The following is a 20,264-nucleotide window of genomic DNA, read 5'->3' as shown; positions in this document are numbered from 1 at the left end:
CATTTTTTGCAGTCAGAAGTCTCTGTCAAATCTCATTAGTTTTCTAAGTATTTGTTGATGAAATTCTTAGGCATGCATATTCTGAATAGATTCAGCCTCTTGCAGCTTACTACATGCTTATAAAACCATGTTTATTGTGTTCCCAACTTATTTGATTATGGTCTGTTCGGAACAGCAGGGACTGTGAAATTTTACTGAACCTACATAGAATATTTTACCTACATAGAATATTTTCTTCGTGCTCTGTGTGGCAGCAAGCATTGCCAAGAGGCACGGGGGGGAAGCAGAGGGAGCCTACCTGAAATACAAGGAAAGTTGTAAATATCAAATGTGAGAAAAGGGAGGAATTCAGTGAAGGGAAAAAAAGAGAGTGAGAGGCAGGAGCTAACAAGTGGACATCTAGGAAGACAACAATAAAGGAAAGAATTCTAGTAGCAGGAGCTGAGGTTGAAGGAAGGTGTGTAGCTAGGTCAAGAACAGGGATCTTAATGGGGAATACAGGAGCAAAGAGGAGTAATGTGCTCAGAAATCAAGGCTAAGAGCAGAAGTTGGGTGGGAGGAAAACAGATTTGTTTTATCAAGTTAGTGTAATCAATAGAAAAATAGAAAATGCCTTCCCACAAGGCAGGTTTTCTTTTCTGGGGTGTCAGCAGTTTGCTCACTTTATGAATCTTACCTTTTTTTTTTTTTTTTTAGGAGGTGCTAAATTTGAAAGCAGACTTATATTTGAAAAGTCATATTTTCATTCAGGCTGCTGGATACTGAGGTGGAGTAAAGTCCAAGGCTCAGACAAAATATAGGGCCTGGCTGGCTTATAATGGAGAACAGTTACATCTGGATATATCCAGGGACTGTGACTTTTGAGCCTGAACTAAAAAAATAAAATAAATAAAAAGAAACCACACTGAAATTTCCTTTTAAATTGTTTTTAACAAGTGTATGCTGGAGTGTAAAGTCGTGTGTTTCCTGGAATCCTTCTAGTTTCTTTCTCTCTTGACTCCAGAGGGACTGCTAGCCTGAGCTAGCTGACTTCTTGGCAGCTGAGAAATAGGGACGCAGCAACAATAAAACAGCAGTAATAATTTAACTCTCCACATGCTCTTCCGTCCAGCTGAGATATACTTTCAGCGAGGCAGTCCCATGGTGCTGTGGAGCAGGGGATTGAGGCGGGCGGGCACTTCTCTGCATTGAGGCCGCTCAAGGCAGCTGAGGGAGCCACCAGGCCCCGGCAGCCCTCTCGAGGGCAGAGCCAGCAGCAGCAGCAGCGGCAGGCCATTTAAATCAGGTGTCGCCGCCATTTCACAGCCGCTTGCCATGTGATCGGTTCTGAGGCAGTTGTGTGCTGCCACAGAGCACGTGGAGGCCTCCCCTCATCTACCCAGCCAGTCACCTCATCATAGAAGGGTATCAGATTGGTTAAACATGATTTCCCCTTGGTGAATCCATGCTGACTATTCCTGATCACCTTGTTGGAGATGACCTCCAGGATGAGCTGTTCCATCACCTTTCCAGGGATGGAGGTGAGGCTGACTGGCCTGCAGTTGCCTGGGTCCTCCTTCTTGCCCTTTTTGAAAACTGGCGTGACATTGGCTTTCTCCCAGTCCTCAGGCACCGCTCCTGTTCTCCATGACCTTTCAGAGATGATGGAGAGTGGCCTAGCAATAACATCAGCCAGCTCCTTCAGCACCTGTGGGTGCATTCTGTTGGGGCCCATGGATTCGTGGATGTCAGGTTTGCTTACATGATCTCTGACCTGATCCTTTTCGACAAAGGGAAAGTCCTCCTTTCTCTGGATTTCCTCTCTTGTCTGCAGGGTCTGAGATTCCTGAGGGCTGGTCTTAGCAGTAAAGGCTGAAGCAAAAAAGGCACTCAGCAGCTCTGCCTTCTCTGTATCCTTTGTCACCAGGGCACCCACCCCATTCAGCAGCGGTCCGACATTTTCCCCAGTCTTCCTTTTTCTGCTGATGTATTTGAAGAAGCCCTTCTTGTTGTCCTTGACATTCCTTGCCAGGTCTAATTCCAAGTAGGCCTTGGCCTTCCTTGTCGCATCCCTGCATAATCTGTGTCCTTATATTCCTCCCAAGTGGCCTGTCCATGTTTCCACATGCTGTAAACTTCCTTCTTCTGTCTGAGCTTTGCTAGGAGCTCTCTATTCATCCATGCAGGTCTCCTGCCCCATTTGTTTGCCTTCTTACTCATAGGGATGCACCGATCTTGTGCTTGGAGGAAGTGATGCTTGAATACTGACCAGCCGTCTTGGATCCCCCTTCCTTCCAGGGCCCTAACCCATGGAATTCTTCCAAGTAGATCCCTGAAGAGGCCAAAGTTTGCTCTCCCAAATTTTCCTTTAATTAAGCTGTCCTTATCTCAACCTGTGAGCCTTTTTTTTTTTTTTCATCATATTTTCTCCCCCTGGTCTTTTGAGGAGAGGGAGTGAGAGAGCGCCGTGGTAGTTAGCTATCAGTGTGAAACCACCACAACCATCATGGACATCAGAGAATGCAACCTGAGCTGGAGGCAGGGCTCTTGAACCTCGGACACCTCACCACTCTGTTACGGTAAACTGGCAGGGCTTGGGGACTCTCACACATAGCTGCTTGCTCAGCACTGGCTTATCAGCTGGGCTCAGGGAACTGTACACAAAAGTGATATGTGCAGCAGAGAAAGAGAAGCCTGGATGTGCTTGCACAGTGCTGCTTGCCTGGTCTGGTGTAGCGGCTGGTCTCAGAACCTACCTGTTCAGGAACACGGGCAACACAGCATCTGGTGAAGCCCCAGAGGGTGTCTGGTAGCAGAGAGCCTTGGCCACAAAAGGCTTGCCCAGCCTCGAGATGCAAGTCAGAAAGGCTGTGGATTTACTGGTGTAAATGTTAGGGTTAATGTAAGGAGTAGGGTTCGTTTTAGGGTTAGGGCTATGGTTAGGGTTAAAATTAGCATTTAGTGTTAGGTTTTACAGTTAGTACTAGAAATCAGGTGTTCGAATTAGAGGTTAGGGTTATGGTTAGGGTTGCGTCATTAAGGTTAGTTGTAATGGTGACTGCTAGCATAAGGGTTAGCCTTAGGGTTGGGGTTAGTGTTAGCTTTTATCGTTAGCTTATGGTCAGTAGGATTAAGGTTAGAATTAGGGTATGTTTATGTAAGGGATAGATTTAGGGTTAGGGGGTTAAGGTTAGGGTTAGCGCTAGGGCAAGTTTTTTGGTTAGGCTTATGTGTTTGTTTTTGTCTGAGTGTTAAAGTTAGGGTTAAAGTTAGGGATAGGTTTAGGGTTAGGTTTTAGGGTTCTGTTTAGGCTTAGGGTTAGGGTTAAAGTTAGGTTTTAGTGTTAGGGTAATGGTTAGTGTTAGTCCTAGGGTTAGAAGAAGGTTTTGGTGTATGGTTTCGGCTAGGTTTTGTTTTTAGTTTAGAGTTAGGATTTTCTGTGTCTGTGGTCAGAGTTCAGATTTTGAATATTTTTGGGGGGGATTAGCATTTGTTTTAGGGTTAAGGTTAGGTTTATTGTTAGGGTTAGGGTTTTGGTTATGTTTTGGTGTAAGGGTTTGCTTTAGGATTAGTATTAGTGGAAGTGGTGTTAGGGCTAGGAGTAGGGTTTAGTTTTAGGAGTATTTTTAGGACTAGGTTTAGCATTAGGTTTATATTTATGTTTTGCTTAGGTTTATTTATTTATTTTTTTTAGTGAAAGGATTGTAGTTAGAGCTAAGTTTAGGGTTAGCTTTATATTTAGGGTTTGTTTAGGATTAGGTTTTGGTTTAGGGAAAGAGTTATAGTTGGGGTTAGCGCTAGGGCTAGGGTTAGGTCTAGAATTAGAGTTAGTGTTATTGATAAATTTTGGCTTTAGGTTTATTGTTAGTGTTAGTTTTAGGGTTAGGATAAATTTAGGGTTAGGGCTTGGTTTAGTTTTAGATTTAGGGCTAGGGCTAGAGCTAGGTTTAGGGTTGTGTTTTGTGTTTATTTTAGGGTTTGGCTTAGGGTTAGGGTTAGTGTTAGGATGGAGTTAGGGTTAGAGGTAGTGTTAGGTCTATGTCTAGTAGTAGTGTTATGGCTAGGACTGGGGTTTAGACATAGGGTTAATTTTAGGGCTAGGTTTAGGTTTAGTTTTATGTTTACGCTTTTATAATTACATTTTGGCTTAGGGAAAATTTTGTTAGTTTTAGAGCTAGGGCTAGGGCTAGGATTAAGTTGAAGATTTGTTTCAAGGTTATGTTTCTCATTATTATATAGGTAGAGTTTGGGTCAGGGTTATGGTTAAGTTTTAGTTTTAGGGTTAGGGTTTTTTTTATGGTTAGGATTAGGTTTAGGGTTTTGGTTAGGGCCTTTAGGGTTAGGTGTTAGGGTTAGGGTAAGGGTTATGGTCAGTGTTAGGGTTTAGATTTAGGGGCTTAGGTTAGGTGTTATTGTTAGGGTTGTTAGGGTTAGGTGTTGGGTATAGGGTTTAGTGTTAGAGTTAGGGTTAGAGATGAGGGTTTAGGGTTAGGGTTACGGTTAGGGTTAGCGTTAGGTGTTAGTCTTAGGGTTAGGGTTATGAGTTTGGTTTGGTTTAGGGTTTGTCAGTGTCAGAGGCAGGGTTATGGTTTCTGGTTAGGATTAGGTTAAAAGTTAGGGTTTATGTTTAGGATTAGGGCTAGGGTTAGGGTTTGAGTTATGACTGGATTCTGGTTATTCCTAGGCATTAGGAGTTAGGGTTAGTGTTGTTAAGTGTTAAGGCTAGGGTTTAGGGTTAGGTGTTGGGTTTTGGGTTAGTTTACGGTTAGGGGTTAGTATTAGTTTGTAGGGTTAGTGTTAGGCATTAGGGGTAGGTTCATTTTGTGTTAGGGTTAAGATTAGTGTTTAAAGTCATTATGGTTAGAGTTAGGATTAGAGTTGGTGTCGGGTTTTGGGTTAGCTGTTGGGTTATGGTTAGGTTTCTTGTTCTGAAGATTGCTGTGCCCCAGCTCACTGAGTTCTGATGAGCAATTCTCTTGCCTTGTTCCCTTCTTCTCCCAGCTTTCTTATTTTAGAAGCTTTCCCTTCTTTCTGTAGTCTTAAGCTTTATCCTTCAGAAATGAAAGCTCTGAAGTTCGATATGGTGCAATTTCAACAGTAGGTGGCAATGGGTAGCAAAGCTAAAGCGGTTGACCTCCTCCTCCTGTTGCATTGATGTTGTGTTGATTTCTGACAAACTGTTTCTCAACTTACCGTCTTAGAAACAGTGTTAGAACCAGGTTCACCACCTTTATCCTGAAGAATTCAAGAGGTTATAGCAATATAAACCACTGACAGGCACAGCATTTAAAAATAATAATAATAAAAAAGTTTACAAGATATTGCAAATGATTACAAGATATTACAAAGAGATGTCGTCTGATGTCTGCTGTTTGATAATTCTCATGGTTGTGTCAGGGACTGTAAAAGAAGACTGGTCTGGAGACAGTTTTAGGCACACTGAAGAAGAAAAGAGTGTGAGAAGTTACTGTTAAAATTGTTTAGATACTGCTCTGAGAAAATTAACTGAAGTTTTGGAGTAGCGTGGTGAAGGCATGAAATACAGCAGTGTCTCCCAGCCTCCCGCCTTGATCCATCGTATGAAAAGACTAAGGGCAAGAAATGCTGATGATATTTATTTCTACTTACCATCACTACAACTATTGTCTGTAACACCTTTCTGCTTTTGCAAGTTTCTGTAGTTCAGACCAAGCAGATCACTCACAGAGAGAAAAAGAACGATTCTGGTACATCTTTCCTTTTCCTCGTCTTTCTTTTCCTTTTCCTCGTCTTTCTTTTCCTTTTCCCCATCTTTCCTTTTCCTCATCTTTCTTTTCCTTTTCCTTTTCCTCATCTTTCTTTTCCTTTTCCTCGTCTTTCCTTTTCCTCGTCTTTCCTTTTCCTCGTCTTTCCTTTTCCTCGTCTTTCCTTTTCCTTTTCCTTTTCCTCGTCTTTCCTTTTCCTTTTCCTTTTCCTCGTCTTTCCTTTTCCTCGTCTTTCCTTTTCCTCGTCTTTCCTTTTCCTTTTCCTCGTCTCTTTTCCTTTTCCTCGTCTTTCCTTTTCCTTTTCCTCGTCTTTATTTTCCTGTTCCTTTTCCTCGTCTTTCCTTTTCCTTTTCCTCATCTTTCCTTTTCCTTGTCTTCCTTTTCCGTTCCTCGTCTTTCCTTTTCCTCGTCTTTCCTTTTCCTTTTCCTCGTCTTTCTTTTCCTTTTCCTCGTCTTTCTTTTCCTTTTCCTCATCTTTCCTTTTCCTTGTCTTCCTTTTCCTTTCCTCGTCTTTCCTTTTCCTTTTCCTCATCTTTCCTTTTCCTTGTCTTTTTCCTTTTCCTTTCCTTGTCTTCCTTTTCCTTGCCTTCCTTTTCCTTTCCTCGTCTTTCCTTTTCCTTTCTTTTTCCTTTTCCTTTTCCTTTCTTTTTCCTTTTCCTTTTCCTTTTCCTTTCCTTGTCTTTTTCCTTTTCCTTTCCTTGTCTTTTTCCTTTTCCTTTTCATTTCCTTGTCTTTTTCCTTTTCCTTTCCTTGTCTTTCTTTTTCCTTTTCTTTTTCCTTCTTTTCCTTTTCCTTTCCTTTTCCTTTTCTTTTCTTTGTCTTTCCTTTTCCTTTCGTCCTCTCCTCCCCTCCCCTCCCCTCCCCTCCCCTCCCCTCCCCTCCCCTCCCCTCCCCTCCCCTCCCCTCTCCCTCTCCGTTTCCGTGACCCTATTTCACCTGCAAACCCGCTGAGCGTTGCGGGAGGGAAGCTGCTCTCCGAAGCGCGCTGCCAGATGGCACCGCGAGCCCCCCTCGCAGCCCGCGCCTCACAGGACCCGGACCTACACCGGGAGCACCGCGCGCACCCCTCGGGGCTCCATTCCCTCGGCGGGCGTGGGGCTGGTGTCACCCGGCGCCCAATGGGCGGTGCGGGAGGTGATGTCATGGCCCTGGCGGCGCCGCCTCATTGGCCGGCCCTGGCAGCGGGGCCGGGCGGGGAGAGAGGGGGACGGGGCCCAGCGGGCGGCCCCAACCCCGGCCCCAACCCCGACGCCGCGGGGCCCCGCCGCCCTCCGGCCGGGCGCGGGGCGCCTTGTTTTAACCGCTTTAGAAAATAAACGTTTATACAAATTCGGCCTGGGTTTTGTTCTCCCCTCACCCGGGAACTTCTGGTCCTCCTCCACCCCGTCTCGTTACGGGGAAGGTTGAACACCAGTAGGAGGAGCAGCCGGAGCCGGTTCCCCTGCCGGGCCCCGCGACGGCTGCCGGCGCTGCCCGCCGTTCCTCCGAGCCCTCCGCACGGCGCCCCCGGGGAGCCGAACTTCTACCCCCCGAGCCGATCTAACATTCACGGGCTCGCCCCGGGCAGCCCGAACGAACGCGGCTTTCCCGGACTTTCGGCCCCTCCCGGAGGCGGGAGGGAGGGAAGGAGGGAGGCGAGGCGGGGGGGCGCTGCACGGCGCGGCGGCTCCTCCTCGCCGGCTCGGGGTTCGCTTCGGAGCGGAGCCGGGGGCGGAACAAAGCGGAGGAGCGGGCGGGCGGCGCAGCGAAGCCGGGCAGGGCGGCCCCGCAACAGGTTCCCCCCGCGCGTCCCGGCGGCGGCGGCAGCGCAGGCCCTACGCTTCCCAGCTCGGCGGTCTCCCGCTCCGGGCGGCGGGGCCGGCACCGGCCGCCCCCATGCGGTTCGGCTCCAAGATGATGCCGGTGAGTGCCGGGAGGGCGCGGGGGACGGCGCCGCTCCGGGGGAAAGTTGGAGCGGGGGAGAAAATGGATCCCGCGGGGCTCCGGGAGACCCTGCCTCCCCTCCCCTCCCCTCTTCGGCCCCGGGCAGGGACTTCCCCTCCCCCTTCTGCTTTTCTTCCTTTGTGTTTTCGGTGTCTTTTTTTCTTCCTTCTCTCCAGATTTTCTTGCTCTTTCGCGCTGGGCCCGACTCGTTAGACGGGCTTTTTGGAGCGGAGCCAGCGCCGGGGGGCAACCGGGGGAGGGAGCGGGCCCCGCACCGCGCGCAAACTTTTCCCCCCCCCTCGCCCCTCCTGTCCCGCCGGGGCTGCTGGCCGCGTCGTGAGCGGGCGCCTCTGCACGCTGCTTTATTGTTCGCTTTATTAAAAAAAAAAAAAAAAAAACAAGTAATAAATCTTGTGATAAAAGTTGTTAAAAGTTGGCTCGGAAAGTGCCGCGTCTGCCGGCGGGGGGTGGCTTTGTCTCCCAGCTCCCGGCGGAAGATGGTGTCCATGTTGGCGGCGGCGTGAGGCGGCGCTCCCGGGGCCGGGCCGCGGTGCCGGGGGGGCTGTGCGGGCACCCCGTGAGGGACGGGGAGCACCGCGTCCCTGGGGGAGCTGCGGGGTGGGCTTTGAAAGCACGCCGCTCCAGCCAGCTGTCGTTGGACGGAAGCTCGGCACGACGGCTTCGTGCGATCCTCGGCGCAAAATGCGTAAAGGCGACGGCACAGGGTACTTAGCGTTTCAGGTGCCTGTCTCCGAGTGCGTCCGTGTTGTTCTGAGAGGTTAAAAAAAACGCACAGAAACCGTCAGCGAGCTCAACACCCGCTTAGTCCGAGTTGAGGGTGCTTCAAAATGTTCCCCCCCCCCGGCGGCACGGCCTGCCTTACAGCTGCCGGCAGCTAGTAGCTCTGCAGGCAGAGCTAGCCCATGAAGAGCACCCCTTTATTAAAGGGTATTTCCATTTTAACTCTCCCAGGAGCTGGCTGAAGCCGGCGAAGGATGATCTGTCTGTACCAGGAGGTGAAGAATCCGTGCTGTAAGGGCAAGGGTGTTGCAGGGATGCTGTGACCTCCTTGTTTTACTATCGGCGTGAGGTTCTTCCTGCGCAATTAGGAGGAAATAATGAGTGATAATTTAATCGCATGGAACACCGAAGACTGGGCTGGGTGACTTTATTGCTGTAACTGATGAGGGAGGAACAGACAAAATATGAGCTTAACTGCAGGTGAAACAGCCAACGTGTTGTGCAACTGTGGTGTTGTCTACACGTGAAAACTCAAAAGAAAACAAGCAGTAAGTATAACGAGGTGTTAATTCAACCCACGTCGAAACCGAGCTAGGTAGGCACCCTTGTATAAAATCAAAACCTCCAAGAGGTGCTGCTACTGGCCAGTTCCATGCCACTGAGCTCAAATAAGGGAGAAAACAAGCAGGAGCAGTGTTAGCCCATCAGCACGGGCAGGTGGCAAGTTCCAGAGCACGCACTGCCCTTGTGGCTCAGGCTTTTCTTTGGCAGATGACTCAACTCATTAGTGATTCTGGTTTTTAACCCCTAAACAAAGGGACGGATACAGCCTTTTCACATCGCACTTACTGTGGATAATAAAAGATTGGCGAAAGTTGAATGTGACTACAGGAATTAAAAACACAAGTGTTATGAATATTACTACTTTAATCCACCTATTTCAAAACAAAACAAAAAACCAAAACCAAATCAAACTGAAAACCCAAACAAATTGAATTTTGGTATAGTCTTCAGAGAGTTATGGTTTCCAACAATTAGAGTACAAAAGGGTATTTCAAAAGTTTTCTGGTCCGTTGGCTGTAGGGTGCCTAAACAGCTACTTGCTGCTTTGAAAACATCATTTTATAGTAAATATACTCACATGGATACAAAAGTGTGGAAGAGATAATGCCCAAAGTAATTTGTAGTATTTTAATGAAGTATTTATGCAGATTTTCAAATCCTCTTATTTTCTATGCTTTTTTTTTTTTTTTTTGGCTGCACTCATTCTCATTTCTCTTTACAAAGAAATTGAAAGAGTTTGGTGTGGGAAGAAAAGGAAGGTACAAAGAAAGTCAGGAGGGAGCAGGGTATCTGAGTGCTCTTATGCTGTAATGAGGTCTTTGTAGACTTGAGAGTCTATATGTCATTTGTGAATGAGAAGTTGTAGGCTGGCCCTAAACAATCTGCATTACATATATAATATTTGTTTCTTGCTTAATGTTTCTTGCTATATCTCTTCCTCTTCTCCACCCTCCAAATGAAATTGTTTGTGTAAGATATTAATTTTCTGCTCTATGTCCACCTCTCCTCTGCTCTAGAAGGTAATGTGGACAAGGGATTAAATAGCATAGCAGGGCTTGTGACCCCGAGTAGGGAATACAGTAATCACAAGCCCAGCAGGAATTCACCTCTGTACTGGTTGCTTCTGAAAAGCTTGGAAACTGCTGTAACAAACATAACTACTTGTACTCTTTGGAGACTTCCCTGAAATTGGAACGTTTTCCTTGTGGTGATGACAGATAGGAGCTAAACTGCTGCTCTAACCATATGTCAAGACAATGTGATTAATAGTCTGCGTAAGAGTGTAATACGAAGTAATTTGTGTGTAGCTGTACTGATGAAGGTAATAACAGGGTTAACACTGTCGAGCTGTGTGAAGTTGTCTCACCTTTCATCTGCCAAAGGCTTGTGGGAGTGTGACTGGTACTGCTAAGTAGTGAAAAGGAATTGGAAACGCTTTCAAAAATAGCATATTTTTTGCAGCATAATTGGTCTCTCTCCCTGGTTTTACATTATTACCCTAAAGATGAATATGTATTGAAAAATAATTTGTGTCGTTATGCATGCTGGATAAAGGCTTTTCTCAGATAGCAGGAGGTAACAGAGGTTAAGTTACCCTTTAATGCCCAGTGAAGTTTTTGGATCAAAACACCTTGAATATCTAGACAAGATTCCAGTCGTTCTCAGTGGTCTTCTCTAAACTGCTATGCCCAGTAGGCACTGGACTTTTTTAAAAGTAGGGATTAAAATAGGGAGTTTCATTGCAGAATACTCACCAGTTTGTGGACATGTGCATTTTAAAAAGACATTTTAAACCTTATATATATATATAATATATGTAAAAGGTTAATTTTATATATATAAAAACATATACTTTTTTTTGCTTGTTCCAATGGCCAGTAAATTGGAACTGCCATATAGATCCTGAATTACTGAAATAGCGTAGTGCTAGCCCGTCTATGGCAATTTTCTTTGGAAATGCTTTTCTTACTGTTTAACTAAAGAAATCTTAACAGAAGTGAATGTCTTGTACTTTGCAAGATGAACATAGAACCATTAAGGTTGGAAAAGACCTCCAAGATCATCTGGTCCAACCATCCCCCTACCACCAGCATCACCCACTAAACCATGTCCCTAAGCACCATGTCCAAACTCTCCTTGAACACCCCCAGGGACGGTGACTCCACCACCTCCCTGGGCAACCCGTCCCAGTGCCTGACTGCTCTTTCTGAGAAGAAATGTCTCCTCATTTGCAACCTGAACCTCCCGTGGCGCAACTTGAGGCCATTCCCTCTGGTCCTATCACTAGTTATCTGTGAGAAGAGGCCGACCCCCAGCTCCCCACAGCTTCCTTTCAGGCAGCTGCAGAGAGCAATGAGGTCTCCCCTGAGCCTCCTCTTCTCCAGGCCAAACAACCCCGGTTCCCTCAGCCGCTCCTCACAGGACTTGTGCTCCAGGCCCCTCACCAGCTCCGTAGCCCTTCTCTGGACGTGCTCCAGGGCCTCGATGTCCTTCTTGTAGTGAGGGGCCCAAAGCTGAACACAGCACTCGAGGTGCGGCCTCACCAGAGCCGAGTACAGGGGGACGATCACCTCCCTGCTCCTGCTGGCTGCACTGTCCCTGACACGAGCCAGGATGCCGTTGGCCTTCTGGGCCACCTGGGCACACTGCCGGCTCATGTTGAGGCGAGTGTCATCTATAAGTCTATAAATAAACTGACCCCCAGGTAGAGTTTAACAGATTGCTATGATACCAGTAAGTCATCTGTAGCATCTCAGTCCCGTTCCCTGTAGTCTATTAATTATTTAAGCTGTGATCAAGTTTATCAACCACATAGCACTGTTTTTCTCATCTGCCTGCATGGATTTCAGTGCGTAAATGGAACTTCAGAGTGAGCTCTCCTAGGAATACGCCTCATCTCCTAATTTGATTGAAGCATTTAGTATCTGTTATATGTTCCTTTAACTGAATTTCTAGTTATTGTTAGACATTTAAAAGTTGCAGTATTGCAGTTGTATTCAGACATTTTAATGTGGTATTCAGTGTTTAAAGTATTTTGTCTGGAATGCTGAATGACACTTAGGTGGCTGTTTTGGTGAGCTTTCTTACCTCTCACGCTTCTCTTACAGACTGTCATTATTCATGATAGAAGAACATTGCCTTGAGTTTTCTAGGGTACTTTTTTTTCTTTCATGTTGTTACAATATGATCTTTTCTGTTTCATGATTAATATGAAATGCTTTTAGTTTCTCAGGTGGCTTTCTTAAACATGTTAGCCCTCCATCTGAAATGTTTGAGCCAAATTACTCAGCTGTATGTTGAACACCTTTTGTTTCTTTGTGTGGCTTTTATCAGAAATGGGGGAAGGGTAATATTGCAAATTCATGCCAGATCAAGCTGTGTAGGTCAGGAGAGTTGTTAATTATGCTGCTTCTGATTTGTTCAACAGTTCAGGGTGTGAGTGCCCTGTGGGACTCCTGCATTTACTGTTTCAAGGGCTAGCATGCAGAGATGAGGTTAGGGATGGATGGATAATTTATGGGATTTATTTTCCCCCCTCTAGTGTTAACCAGATGGGATTTCTGCTTTATTAGTGATCAAGTCTGTTTTGTGAGATTAATTTACATGCAAGTCAGTTGGACTTTGAAGGAGGCAGGTATAAAGGTTACCTCAGAGGAATAAACCAGCAGAGTGGAAATGGCGTTGTGCCTAGCATTCCTCTTCAGATTATCGATCGAGAAGCAGTCTCGGAAATGCCCCGTTCGCCTAGCCCTCTGTCCCTGTTAGCAGTCTGCCTCGGGGACTCTCCTTTCTCTCCCACAGAGCACGTTGTTCCCGAGCTTGTTTAACGCCGCGCAGAGTCCTGCCGTGCAGCCTCTCGGAGGAGGCAGCGCCGTCACCCCGAGGAGGCTGACTCCAGCTGCCCTGCGAGGCTGGGTGGCAGAGCTCGTGGAGGGCTGCTTCTGCCTGGGTTCACAGGGGCACCTCAGGGCTCTTCTCAGCTGGGCACCCTCAGCTTCCTGCAGAAACTTATTTAATGCTCTGGAAACTGGAAGAAACTTGTAATTACATAACAAGGTAATGAGCAGATAAAGCTCTCCTCCTTGCTCTCAGTTTTATTATCTTCAGGCCTGCTTTCTCGCAGCTGAGTCACTTCTGAGTCAGGCAAAACATTTTTTTTTTTTGATCTCCAGTTCTCAGAGCGTCAGATGATATGTGTATAAAGGTCACCAGAACTCCTGGACGTCATGTGAAGGAGACCTAATTACCTTAGTCACTGTTGCTTACCTGTTTTAGAAGTTTCAGTGGAACATGAAAGACCTGAAACACTGTTTAAAACAGTGTTAGATAACTCATGCTGTGGTTTGGGATTAACACTTAGGGAGAGGGCACAGTAAATGAATTGGGAAGGAGCAGTAATCATGACACTGTCGTGACGCTGGGCAGGCTAAAAGGCAGAAAGCATTTTTCCACTTTTTTGTTATTTGCTTTTTGTTAATCATTAATATTCCGGTTCTCTCTGTGAGTATTTAATTAGTCATGCCCGTGTCCTCATCAGTTGTTTCACCATAGTAATAGTGTTACGTGGATGTTTAACTCAAATCCAGTTATGTATAAATGATGAGCCTTTTTGTTGTCATTGCTGTGGCATTAATGCCAAGTATTTCATTAGTGAGATGGTAACCTTGTTTCGGAAGCAATTTCTTCTGTGCTACAGTGATGCTTCCAGGTCTTCATGTGATCCGAACCTTTGATGAATGGCTGTGTTGTAACCTAACTTTTATTGGCATCTAATTGAAAAAAGGGGAGTTGGAACACTTCTTGCCTTGACCTTTTATGTAAATCCTACTCTCACATTTTTATTTCATATTTTTACAAATTAAGACACACAAATGTTAAAATCAAATATGTACTGCGGTTATCTATCTTTCTGCATAGTTCTCTGATTATGAAATCACCTCAGAAAACTCTTTTTCTGCAATGTACCTGGATTATAGTTATTGTACCTGCACTAAAGTAAAAACATGGACACTTTCACACTGCTGACTTTATAAACACTTCTGGTTTTATTATTTTGAGTTGTTTAATATCAAACATCTAGTCTCTAAAATACTAAATGCTATGTATCAGAGCATTTAATAAAGGGAACTGAAGCTACTTGTTAAAGGTCATGCAGCAAGGTCAGGCTGGGATTTGGGTGACCAGAATTCCCATAGAGTCAAACAAACTGGTATGATGTTGTGCAGCAGGAACACGAGTCTGCCATGTCCAGTGTAAAGTATTAAATGAACTTATTTACAGTAATTATGTCTCCTCGGCGCCTACATCTCCTGTGTCTCTCCTTCTGTAGGGCAAAAAAGCCTGATGGTAGTTCATTCTGTTCATGCTTGAGATCAGTCCACAAAAGAGATGTTTGATCATTTATCTTTTACATGTGTGTAAAGGGAATGTTCCCCTTTTACTGTATAAGAAGCATGTGTATGGTTTTTCTTTTGTTGTTTTTGTCAAGCTATGATTTTTTTCTTGTTCTCTAATACTTTTATTTTGTGAGGCTTAACTGCTTAAGGAACAGTTTAGATCTTGGCTGAGATTACCAGTTTCCCTCTATTGCAATAAATCCCATTGTTTCTTTAAATTGAAAGTTAAGGCAGAGTCTCAGGAGTTGTGTATTTTTCTTATCTTAAGTTTCCTTCTGTCATTAAAAGAGGAAAATCATGTTTTCTTAGACCTTCAGAGGGTTCTTTTTTAGTGAAGTCTTTGTTATCCCGTTTGAGTCCAATGCTGCACTGAACTAGCTGTATGCTGCAACATGCAAATCAGAAGCATGACCAGACACAGGCACTGATGTAGAGCATCCCTATTGCAAAAGGGATTGCAAAGTTGTGCAAATGGGCTGGGCCAACAAACTATGCAGAAATGTCCAAGAAGAATCTTACTCCCTGTAGCTGGGGCTGTTCTTCAGCTGCTCCTGTCATACCTGTGCACAGTTATAAATCAGTGATGATTTCCTTGCTGCTTGAAAGTGGCAGTCTGTCTGACGGTTTGTTTTTTGCAGTGTGTCTGGACACTTCTCTTCGCTCCGCTTTCCTCCTTACATAAGTGTATGCTGCCCCAAATGCAGAACCTCACCCAAACTGCTATCTGGGTCGCGCAGGGCAGTGATCCACAGCTCCTGCCCTGGCTTCTCAGGAAACTGAGAGGCTTAGAGCATTGCAGGGCTGGGAAGACCCTGTAAAGTGGGATTCCTGCAACCTGTTAAAGATGCTCTGATCTCAGCTGCAGTCAGACTGTTTCTCAAGGTAATGGAGCGTTACAGGAAAGCCTGTCTTACCTAGCAGTAAATGTGACTGATTTCTGGCTGCAAAAGAGGCAAGCGGATGGGGAAGGGAAGAGGTGTCACAGAGTCATGAAAAGCAGGGTGCTCAGGGGCCAAGCAAAGTATTCCAGACCTCCTTGGAGGTCTCCATGAAGCTCTATTGTGAAATAGGAAAAACAACAAAGCAACACTGCCGCGGCTCAAGTGTGAGCAGCATTCCTGACAAATGTTACCTCCCCGTCCTGCGGCCCCCTACACCACAAACATGATCCCCTCGTCACCCCTACCTGTGGTGTATCTTCCAGCACTTTGAGAACAGACTTTACTACAAGTAAAGGTTGGTGTGGGGAAGCTGTGGGAACAGAACTGCATGCCTCTTGTCCACGCAGCATTGTTCCTGTGCTGTTGTGCATAGGTCTTGCCCACGAGGCCTTTCTGCAGGGTGGTTTCCCAGTATTGCACAAAACCATTGCTGTTTAGAGAGCTCTGTGCAAACAGCAGTCAGTGAAGTTGGGGTAGAGAAAATATTTTCTACCTCCAGGGAAGCTGAAAGAATGACCAAATAGTAATGGGCTGAGGGGGATGATTTCTGGAGTTCTTGGGGTGAATGCAGCCAGTTGAAGAACCCTGCATAGTACAAATGTTGATTTAATTAATCTCCTCTTTATGATCATTAAAAGTTGCTGCGACATCACCTCAGTGCCCACCATTTCGCACACAGCCATCTGTGAGGATCTCTGTCGTGACTTTGCTCGTGACAGTGTGCCACGCTGCCTCGCACTGGTGAACTGCTCTCCCTTCCTCGCCTTCTCAGCTGGTGTCTGTGTACGGCCTGGTACTGCCTGGAGAGGGCCCTGGGAGTGAGCGGTACTTAAATAAAACCTGTCAGACGCTGATCAGCTGCACAATCTGCCAGCCTTCTGCAGCTGCTGTCGTAGTGCTGTAGAAGCTGAATGTTTGCTGATGAAAGTTAAAGCATGAACGCTAGAGAAGCTCTGTGTTAAAGGAGCAAGGGTTTGATCGAGTGAGGTGCTTGGTGGGGTGACAGAGGGATTGGTGGGGAAGGTTTCTCCTGTGGTTCTGCTATAGTTGGTAAGTTGTACATATCCTGTTATAATGTGGTTGACTATCCATCATTTCCCCACCAGTCCCTTTTTTCTTCCAAAATAACAAAAAGATCCCCTCTGTTTTGGTGCAAAAGCTCGATGTGTCTTCTGTGCCTGTTGAATGCGTACCACTCTAGTGCAGTTTTATTCATGGTTGCTAATGACTTCCTGCATGTTTGCAGCCCAGAAGTGTTAGGACAGAAGCTTCTCTTTATGACTTTGAATAAGAAGTGCAGTTGTCGTAAAAAAGATACGGTCACCAAGCATAGACATTTCTGGGGATTGTCTCTGACACTACTGGTGGCTATGTTGGTTGCCTGCATTACCATGCATGGACAGATAGCTCTTTAGCACAGTAGCAGTCATCTGAGTTTGACAAGTGAAGGTCATTCTTCAGGGTACACTCCCATCGAAACAGGAGTGTGCTCCCACCCAGAACTGGTGGTAAATTGGAAAGGGTTACCCTACTCCAAGGGTATGGTGTGATGTTACACCTAATTAATTTAATAGTAGGGTGCTGCTCAAATGGATACTCTTGTTCCTTTGATTTCCATCCCCACCCAAAGCCACATGTCTTTTGTAGCTTCCCCTTGAACGTAGCAAGGTGCTGGGTGACAGTAGAGTGGGAGGAAAAAACACCGACTCTAAAGGCAGAAAGGAACAAAAAAAGTTCAAATGATGGAAGTGTTTTGAACAAAAAAAGTTCAAATGATGGAAGTGTTTTGCCATGTGGCTGCGTGATCTGACCTAATGGCGGAATTAGAGAAGGACATGACTGTTGCCTCTGGCAGCTCACCGTTTAGGTGGGCTAAGCTGTAGCAGCCAGATGCTGCTGCCGCATGCTTTCCTCGACTTCCGTCTTGTCTTGAGAGATGGTAACAGAGGGTGTTTCTCCACCATCTTTGGGTATTCTCACTTGCTGCAAGGATTAAGTTGGACTAAAACATATGTTTATCTTGGTGAGTTTGAGAAGCTTATATAGCAGGAAGCCTCCTCTCCCTGGCAGCAAGTGTATAGGAAGCCAGAGCTGACCTTGAAAGCAGTAAAGCATTCAGGCTTGTGCTCTGGGGTCTGAAATTCCTGTTTTTTCATTACCATTTGTCCTGAAGGAAGGTGATGGAACAGCATGTTCTAGAGTTGCAGCATAAAGGAGACATTACTAAAATGCCCGAGTTTCACATCGTAATGCACTTTTGGATACCAAACTGGTCAGCCTGTATCATAGAGCAGCCCAAACAGTATATCCAATAACTCTCCCCACACCAAAATTACCCGCATGGTTAAACGTGTGTCATTTTTTCAGGTTCCAGAAATGGTGTGTTCGCTGACCTACCTCTGCAGGTCATGAGCATTTCGTTTTGTGAGAGATCTGTCATGGAAGTAGGACTCAAGATTTTGACAGCTGTGTTCCTGGAGGAGTGTCTTAACGTGATGTAAGGAGTGGTATTTTCAGAGATGTCTGGTGTTCATCTCTGTGAAGTAGTTGGGAATGGAGTAAACCAGTATTCTGCACACCTCCCCATCCCCAACCTGCTACATAATTTGCTTTGTTTTACTATTAAATTGCAGAACTTTTTTTTTTTAAGTCTGTTTGATACAGATACCAACTCACAGAAGAAAAGAAGGTAAGCAGAAGGTGATAAATGAGCTCGGTGTGTGGGCTGGGCACTTGTCACCTGATGAACGTGGGTTTGACCTGCGCGTTCTGGTGGGCTGAGGCACAGTGCTCCCGGGTACGAACGCTGCTCATCTTTTAATTGGTGAGGTTATTATACGTTGGCTGGAAGAGTAGAAAACTGGTATTTTTAAACCCAAGAACAAATTGCTGCCTTAGCCAGCAGGCAGTATGGTGTGGGTGGTAGAGTTGCCACTTTGCTGTGGTAGCCTACCTGTTCTTTTGAGGCGTAGGTTGTTAAATATGCCTTCATCCCTGGTACAGGTCTACCTTCACTTTCCTTTGTGAAAGAGTTCTGTCTCATGCAAAGTCTGCTTCTTCTAGCAGGAAAAAAAATAAAATATATATATACATATTTATATATTTCCACTGTAAGAATATACATGCATCTTAATGGGGTATTTTGAGAGGTGTCATTCTCAAGTGTCCCAATGGGGAGCACTTGGTATGGCTTCTCAGAGGCCTCTAGCTGTCCAGGAAGCTGAGCTAACAAGAATGCTTATTCCCAACGGGAGGATATAATGTTTCTTTTTTATTTAATTAATTTTTTATTTACTACAAAGACCGTCTCTGGGTTTGGTGCAAGCACTGAAAATTGAGATGATTCAGCCTTGAGTTCTTAACCCCATTCATTATGCATGGACGTTGTCTTGGCTTTAGGCTCTTCTGCTAGGTGCAAAGTGTTGCGATACTGAGGAATCGGATGAGAAACAAATGTAAACCTCACTGTAGTTTACAGGATTTAGACAGTTACTGTTTTCCAGTGTAGTAGCTATGGTAAGAATTACGTGGACGTGTATCGCTTGCAGGCACACAAGAAATTCCTCATGTGTACCAAGCCTTCCTGACGGTGTTGAACACCGATGACAAGGCAGAGCCTGACTGAAGGGGCCCGTCTCCAAAGATCCAATCCTCCTTTCACTGACTCCACGAGGAGGAGGAGGAGCAAGCTCCAAGCAGGACACCAGCATCGGCAGTCCAAACACTGTGTGTAGGCTGACTTTTCTGCCTGTCAGCTTGCAGTGTTTTTTTGTGAAAAGCCTAGAAGCATGGAAGTGGTGGCTTGAAGGAGCCATCCGGAAGGATACGGGGAGAGAGCTTCTGCGTGGAGAAAGGGGAAGAACACTTGAGGGGAACATGTGAAAGTGAGGAACCCCAACGCACAGATGGTAACGGGAAGAGACCTGTGAACATGCTGTGGTGTTGTACGATGTAAAGACCGTTGTCAGGATCTGTTTACCCTGAATTCTTGCAGTTGTTTAACGAAATTGGTGTAAATCCAAGCGTGGAAAGCGTGGATTCAGGTCTGAACAGAATAAGCTATGCGTGACATGTTGGCAGCTATGGGTGCTCAGTAAAAGGCTGTGGTTTCTTACATATGTTAATGGAACCAATTTTGTTTCTCCCTTAAAACAAACAAACTGGCCCATATGTTTTGGAACATTTCCTTCTGCTCAGTGCCAAGGTTGTGATAAATACCTGCAGCGTTAACGTACAAGTGGCTTTAAAAGCTCCCCCTGAATTGCGACACCCTTGCCTTCAGTGATATGTGGTGGTTTAACCCTGGGCATGCGGAGTGTGTAGAAGCGTGGTGCTCCTGGTTTTGGTGTTCATCCAAAATCGTAAGCTTTGTTTGTCTGGATCTTTCGGATCTCTGGGAGGACTTTTGCTCTGTTCTTGTGTCTAAGGATGATGGAAGAAAATAGGTCAGGAAAAATGTAATGTGGATTCAAGGTGAAATTCTTGGTTTGGAAAGATCTCCTCTCAATGACCTCATGTGTAATGCACTACTGAAAGAGGAGGGTGTAGGTCAGGAACCCTGTATTTACCAGTCACAAGCTACGTCTGACAGATTTTACAAAACTAAACCAGCTAAACTGGGATGATGATGATTTTCTGTTAAATTTGGCAGGAAGATTGTAATTTTATCTTCCTCCTCAGTAGGTCTGAACTGAAGCACTGAATTTTGTCTTTGGAGTTGCAGCCCATGAAGTAGGTGGGTCCCAAACCCACATCCAGTAACTTCAGATGGTAACAATGCTTGGCCAGAACTCAGTCTGTTTTCCATGCAGATCTTCACATTCCCTTAATGATGATTCAGAAACATGCCTGATAGTGAGATGTAATATGGCAGAGATTGATGTTTGTGCTATAGCTTTTGCCCAGTGTACTAGTGTATACTAAAAGCAGATGGCTTTCTTTCTGTTGTCTCTACTTTAAGGATTTAAAAACAAAAA

At 45.5% G+C, this 20,264-nt stretch overlaps 1 protein-coding gene and 1 long non-coding RNA gene across 2 annotated transcripts in view; one reads left to right on the top strand and one right to left on the bottom strand.

Annotated features, from left to right (window-relative positions):
• Positions 1–4,228: 4,228 nt before the first annotated feature.
• LOC136790354 (uncharacterized) lies at positions 4,229–7,251 on the bottom strand. The gene is made up of 2 exons (XR_010830121.1): positions 6,660–7,251; positions 4,229–5,418 (listed from the first exon to the last, which is right to left on the bottom strand). It is a non-coding gene; the product is annotated as an uncharacterized lncRNA (long non-coding RNA).
• Positions 7,251–20,264, top strand: part of TP53BP2 (tumor protein p53 binding protein 2) — a 49,377-nt gene continuing 36,363 nt past the window's right edge. Inside the window, exon 1 of the mRNA XM_048057482.2 lies at positions 7,251–7,625. Within this exon, the coding sequence (XP_047913439.2) occupies positions 7,599–7,625 (27 nt within the window). The 5' untranslated portion in view covers positions 7,251–7,598. The remainder of the gene's footprint in view (positions 7,626–20,264) is intronic.

Source organism: Anser cygnoides, chromosome 3 (genome assembly GCF_040182565.1).
Source record: "Anser cygnoides isolate HZ-2024a breed goose chromosome 3, Taihu_goose_T2T_genome, whole genome shotgun sequence".
NCBI lineage: Eukaryota > Metazoa > Chordata > Aves > Anseriformes > Anatidae > Anser > Anser cygnoides.
Note: the sequence above shows the minus strand (reverse complement) of the source record. Positions and strands in the feature narration are given on the sequence as shown.